The 7,008-nt window shown below is 33.5% G+C and overlaps 1 protein-coding gene across 2 annotated transcripts; it reads right to left on the reverse strand.

Annotated features, from left to right (window-relative positions):
- Positions 1-1,557: 1,557 nt before the first annotated feature.
- Positions 1,558-4,883, reverse strand: LOC114422899. Of its 2 annotated transcripts, XM_028389461.1 has the most exons (7): positions 4,490-4,883; positions 4,355-4,390; positions 4,117-4,184; positions 3,875-3,997; positions 2,949-3,758; positions 2,634-2,850; positions 1,558-2,511 (listed from the first exon to the last, which is right to left on the reverse strand). In XM_028389461.1, the coding sequence occupies exons 1-7, from the start codon at positions 4,755-4,757 to the stop codon at positions 1,988-1,990; spliced, it is 2,046 nt and encodes a 681-aa protein (XP_028245262.1). In that variant the 5' UTR covers positions 4,758-4,883; the 3' UTR covers positions 1,558-1,987. The 2 variants fall into 2 exon arrangements, with proteins under 2 accessions (XP_028245262.1, XP_028245263.1); XM_028389462.1 differs by lacking the exon at positions 4,355-4,390.
- Positions 4,884-7,008: the final 2,125 nt, after the last annotated feature.

A 7,008-nucleotide genomic window follows, 5' to 3' on the forward strand; every position in this document is an offset into this window, starting at 1 on the left:
TAAATTGATGTTTTTTAGTAAAATTAAAAGACCAATTTACAAGATTATTTAGGAAATTACATAGTATAATTTCTATTACTTCGATGAACACTTAAGTAATATTTTAATTTTAGAGACAACTTAAAAGAGAGAATAATACTTTAAAGATGAAATTGAAAATTTACTCTTTCCATAAATTAGAGAGTAAAAATAAAACGGTCTTTTGAGAAACTGAAGAACATTTACTAAATTACATACACTAAAAAATATTTAAGGGTTTTCAATAAATATTCTAAGGGCCATGTTAGGATAACCTTTTTAAACAAAAGTTTACTACTAGACTAGCATTGGATCCACGACCGTAGGCCACAATGCGTATCTAAAAGTCAAACAAGTGGCTCCTCCTTGTAGACCCAAAACTACAATAATACAAATAAGAATAAAAAAATAAGTGTTCTTTCCCTTCTTATCCTATTCATTTGTCTATTGGAGATGGCCCATTTCAAGGTCAGCAGCCAATTTACCTCATATTCCACTCTTGATAAAACTAGTGGTATACATTTTCTCTAAGTGCTGTAATTAGTATTTATTATTCTACTATATAAGATCTCAAGTCTCAACATCCTTTCACAAACTTTAAATTTTCATTTTTATAATCGATTATGAAATTAATCTTAGATTTGAAATGTAATCGATCTTAAAGTTTTTCATTTTTTTTCCAAAAAATTATTCTACAGGTATCAAACTTAAGTGCTATGTAATATATATGATCAAATTTAACGCGGCAAAGAAATGCTTAACTGGGCATTAATAAGCACGAGTACCTACTGCTTTTTTCCTTCGAAATTCTAATTGGATGGATCCATTCATGTATTTACACTAGGCGGCTATATGACTAATTTAGATGATTGGGATTGACCAGTGGGGGAGTCGTATTCAACTTAATAGAATATCATGATGAGAGGTTGGGAGATTTAAACTCAAATTCGATCGTCATCTTACTAAGCATTAATATCTGCGTTACAAATAAAAAGGAGAAAATGCGTAACTCTTTTACGTTTTAAATCTCTACTCTTTTACGTTTTATATCACATTTATAGCTATCAAATTGGTTCTAATCTGTGAATTGAGTTGCAAAATAATTTGCTAGTGTCCTGAGTTATTCTGACCTGATACACCTAATTCACAACTTAAATTGACACATGATCTGTTTTAATTTTATTTTTTTTTTTTGAATGTCATCACCACACCTTCAAATCAATCCATTATTTATTAAGTGATAACTATAACTTTTATGGAAATTTTTTATATATTTCTGTTATAAAGTTATATAATATTAAAGAAATAAAATATTAAATTCATATACAAAACATTCAATATCATATTATCACGAACATAATAAAATTAAAAATAAATAATACAAATGATTAAAACTTTTTGTTTGTACAAATTTTTAAATCTAACTAATAATTCAGTCATATTGTAGTAATTCAGTCATTTTATTAATAATTAATCTTAATTTTTAAACTTATAAAACTTTAGAAACGTTAACTATTTAACTCAAAATTCAGCTCAAAATATAAAAGAACAAGCAAACTGCTATGCTATTCTTATAGGAGAAGGTTAACACAAATTACATTGGATCATTCCCATATGAAAAAAAAGAAAAAAAAAACACTATCTTATCCTACAAGTCAAAGCCATCCTCGGTTATTCCACTACGTTACACTTTTTCCTATGCCAAAACTTGTATGGCATCATCCTTGCCTCCTTGGCTTCGATGCCATAAACCACAAAACTAATGAAAGGTTGGGGAAGAAAAAGACTAACCTAAGATAAATTTCTATGTTAACAAAGGAAATTGACGAAGAAAAGAGATCCTGGATGAAGATCTGGACAAGACAGGGCATCGAAAAGATGCATTAAGGTTTAGGGGCTAAATAAGTACATACTTGAAGGCAAAGGAGTGAGAGTAGAGAACCCAGAAACTAAGAAATGGATCAAGGAGTCACCTACACATAACCATGTTAGTTAGAGAAGGCACAACTGAAGAACTGAAGATGGAAGGATCCCCAACATACTTGCAGTCATCATGATCAACTTTTAATGATGCTGGGATCACAAAACTGTCAGGAGCATTTGATGTGACAACATTCGGCGACCTCTTCTGATGGGTGTCAGTGCACTGTGGCTTCTGATATGAGGTGGCGCTGCTCCCGCGTCTCCTCTTTCTGGTGGTCTTCCACCTTAACTGGGATAACAAATCATTCTTCAAAAGGTCTGGAACCACTTCAGGCTTTCTTGGTCTATCCTTATCAGAATCCAAGCAAGTATCTGATTGCCCGGATTGTATTACATCTCTGGTGGTTGCTCCAGTTGATTGGCTGTTATTGGAATTTTGCTTTGTTTTCAAGCTAGATAAAACAGAAGCCACAAGATCAGGCCTTTCCCTCACATATATCCACTCATTCCCTACCCAATCTTGAGACACTCTCAAGTTACCAGGACCAAATACTGACACCACTTTTTCCCCTGCAAAGACATTACACCATAGGGATTAATCAAAATTTAAACATAAAAATCAAAGTAATAATCTAAGTACCAAAAGAATAGTTACCAAGCTAATTTAACATAGAAAGAGGAGAAAGGCATACCTGGGAAATAAACATGATAATTAGCTTCGGAGTCCTTTTGAACAACAATGCCTTCCCACCATCCATCATGCCACCAAGCATCAACAACAAAACCAACATCACCGACCCACGATAATTCTCGTTTGTTGGATGGTGGATCTGGCCGGACCATGGTCCTCCCACGCATTCGAAGACCCAGGCAGTCAGCCACTGCTATTCTGGAAGCTAAAACCCATTCCTTAACCAAAGAAGAAAAAAACTATATTAGTCTCTACATATAAACAAAATTATTCTTCCATGAAAGATTATATAGATAAAAAGAAGGTTTCAACACACCTCAAGCTTCTTGGTTTCATCGACCGCATCCAGAATGTCTTGATATTGCACCTTGACTTTATCTTTGTGCTTCTTAATGACAGAAGCTCTAAACCAGCATCCTCTCATCCCACTGTCTTGAGAGAGGACCTCGACTTGGGAACCTACAATTAAATGGTGTGAAGCATGTTCATTTTTCCCTTTAATGGTTGCTGTCTTGTTTGTGTGCCCAACCAGTTTCCCAGAATTGTTTCCAGTATTGCTGTTATTCAGATTTTCTGTACTAAGGCCAACCAGATCAGCTGCTTCTTTGGCATCAGCTGCTTCAGTAAGGCACAGCCTCTTCTTAGGTCTGACAAAAGCAGTAGATGTATGATTTTCATCAAGTTCCAGGCTAACATCAGATTGCCCGGAACTCCCACTAGACTTCAAGTCCAATTGGGCATACATGTACCTGAGAATTTCCTGTTTCCAATAACCCTTAATCCGTGTTATATCAAAGGGTTTCACATCATCATTATCGAACTGGTGGTTGCACATGAATGGTTCCAAGTGAGTACGACAGGCCTCATTCTGAAACTTTTTGTAATGCCCAGGACTGAGCACGAAAGCCAATCCATCTATGCATTCAATACTCAGATCTTGAAGATAAAGAGAAAAGAAAACCTCTCTGTCACTAAAACTGTGCGGCAAAGCAATACCAACCTCATCAATTTTGTGAAACCAGCGCACCACAACCATCCTGTTGCCTCTGGAATCCTCATAAAGGTCTTCCAAGTAGGCAACTAAACGCTTGTCCTCTTCTGCCAGAACAAATACAAAATCATGCACCTGAAAACATTTAAAATCGCAACAACAACAAAATCCCCAGAGTCAGACTACAAATGATGTGTGGCCAACCAAAAAAAAGAACTCAATGAAAAGGGTAAATGAAAAACAAGACTCACGGATATCTGAAAACCATTTCTTTTATATGCCTGATAGTGCTTTCTTCTTTTCTTACACGTCCATGGCAACCCTATCCATGAGAACTCTTTTGTACAACTGTGCATCTTCTGCAATTGATTGTCCTGAATTACGAAAACAACAAAAAAAAAATAATACAAAATAGATACTATTAAAAAGAGCCGAAAAACAAACCCAGATAACCAAGATAAAAGGGGTATTATATTAGCATAAGCAACAATACCTTCAAGGCTCCAATTTCAGGTTCATAACCATGTTTTCCCACCATAACCGCATCCCCTGAAGACGAATCTGAAAGATTGAAAACGCAAAAACAACAAATTTAATTTCAATTAGCGAATCCAAATATGCAGAAAAAAACCAAAAATTAAAACATTTCCCAAACCTCATCACAGAGATCCCCCACAACGAAAAAAACATCTCAAGTTTTAAAACAAAAAGAAAAAAAAATACGAATATACCATTCAATTTCAGATCCAGCCAGCGGAAATCTCGCCCTAAGCAAAATTAAAAAAAAAAAAACCCTCAAAATCTGAGAAATCCCAAGTAAGGCTGAAACAACGCGGCGTTTCGAATCTAAGGGCGAAAGCGCAAACCTGAAACAATTGAATCCAGCCAATCAACAACCTCTCTGCGCGACCTGAGCTTCAAGTAAGGCTTAAACAACGCGGCGTTTCGAATGGCGTAGCGATACGACATGTGTCTGAGGAGGCTCTTCTCTTTTCCCAAAACGGCCAGATCCGAGCCACCGCCTCTTCGTTTAAGCAAGTAATGAACCTCCCTCCTCCCCTTGTCGTTCGACACGAACACCTCGTCCCAGCTCACGTACACGACGCTCTTCTTCTCACACGACGTCGTTCCCATCCACCCACTAAAACAACGACACAGCCTCAGCGTTCCGAACGAAACGAAACAAAAAAAAAGAAAAATAACGAACAGGGCTGGCTCTGAGGAGAAAGTAGAAAAAAAGAAAGAAGAAAGATTGGGAAAGAGAGACAGGGTTTGAATTGCGATTTATATAAAAAACGTTGGTTCTAGGGTTTCGAGATCTGGGAGATGGATCCGACGGTGGAGATTGGCTTTGACGCAGGAAAGGAAAGGAAGTTAAGCGGGGAGGCGAAGTTACGAAAGTGCCCCGGGGATTTGGTAGAGTTACGGGTTTGCCAATTTTTTGGACAGAAAAAAAAAAACGCAGATGGAAATCGATGGTGTCGCCCGAAATTGCCGGTGGAGAAAAGAAAGAATGGAAAGACTCGATCTCTCTCGATGCCAGGTGGACGCATTGCCAAAGTAAAAAGAGTGTTAGCACATAGCATTTTTGCTGGACCACCCAGCACGCAGGGTGAAAGGGCAATGTCCTTCACCCTTTGCTATAAAATCAAATAGTGACTCGTCCGTACAAGTTACTATTTCCCTATAAATGCTTATTTTTCCTTGTCACTGTTGAGCTTCTTCCTTCCTCTTTGGCTTCCTGCTTCTTCTTCCTATTCCATAGGACTTGTCGTTCGTGCGTTCATGCATTCGTGCTTCGGTGACGTGAAGTTGCTGATGTTTGTGGTTGTTGTTGTGTTCATGCATTGTTGCTTCTTCTTCTTCTTCTACAAGGGTTCTCCTTCGAGGTAAGTTATTCTTCTTATACTTCGTGTTTGTTACTGATTATTGTTGCTTGGACGATGCCACTTTGGATGTTTGTTGCTGGTTGTTGCTACTTGTTCTCCTTCTTCATTGTGTTTTTCTTCGTGTTCACTGTGTTTATCTTCTTCTTCATTGCGGTTTTGTTCCTCTACATGTGCCTTTGGTTTGTGAAAAAAGTCATACGGATCAGCAATCCGTATGAATCATACGGATTATCAATCCGTATGAACGATACGGATTAACAATCTGTATGAGCCATACGAATCAGCAATCCGTATATTTTTTTAAAAAAAAAATTATTTTTATTTGAAATAAAAGTATGGATTATTTTTAATTGAAAATATTTATATGTGAATTATTTTATAAATTGTTTAGTATGTTATTTACTTGTTTATTATTGATTTTGTGTATGATTTATTTATTATTGAATTTATGTATGAAATATTTATGTTAGTTATTAGTAAGATTAGATTATATTAGATTTGAAAAACAAACATTAGATTTGAAAAACAAAAATTAGATTAGAAAAAATAAATTTGTTAAAATTTATGAAACGAAAATTTAATTTGTAAAAGATTGTTTGTTTAAGAAAATGAGTGAAAACCAAAAATAACATCTTAGTTATAAATAACATTAGATTAGGTATTAGGAAGTAATGGTTTTATGTATGAAAAAAATGTTAGTTACTATTAAGATTAGATTTTAGATTAGATATTAAAAAAAAGTTTGAAACCATATTTCAAAAAGTTGGTAGTTATTTTTAGAAAATGATTGAAAAATAAATTTAACATATTTAAAAATGATAGTTAGTTTCTAAGAAAGATGAAAACATATTTTAACGAATTTGGAAATTGTTAGAGGATGATTGAAAAAAAATATTTGAAAATGTAACTTAGTGAAAATAAAGATTGAAAACCTAATTTAAATTTTTTTGAAAGTGTTAGTTATTTTTAGAGAATGATTAAAAACAAAAATTAAAATATTGAAAAATGTTAGTTTGTGAAAATAAAGATTGAAAACATATTTTTAAAAATATAGATATTGTTATTTTTTTAGAGAATGATTAAAAAAAAATATTTAAAAATGTTACTTAGTGAAATAAAATAATGAAAATATATTTTTGAAAAGTTGAAAATTGTTACTTATTTTTAGACAATGAGTTTTTAGGTAAAAATAATAATTGAAAGCAAATTATAAAAAAATTTACAGTTTTTATTTAATTTTAAAAAACGATTGAAAAAATACAAAAGTTTTTAATTTTAGGTAAAATACTCTTGAAATAATTTTTTTTTTTTTGTAATAAGTGATTGAAAACAAAATATAAGATATTTTTAAAAGCTTGAAAGCAAAAAAAGATTGAAAGCACATTTTTAAAAATTGTAAAATTGGTAGTTATTTTTAGAGAATGATTGAAAACAATAATTAAAATATTTAAAAATGTTAGTCAGTGATTATAAAGATTGAAAACCTATTTTAAAAA

This window comes from Glycine soja, chromosome 8, assembly GCF_004193775.1.
Source record: "Glycine soja cultivar W05 chromosome 8, ASM419377v2, whole genome shotgun sequence".
NCBI classification, from domain to species: domain Eukaryota; kingdom Viridiplantae; phylum Streptophyta; class Magnoliopsida; order Fabales; family Fabaceae; genus Glycine; species Glycine soja.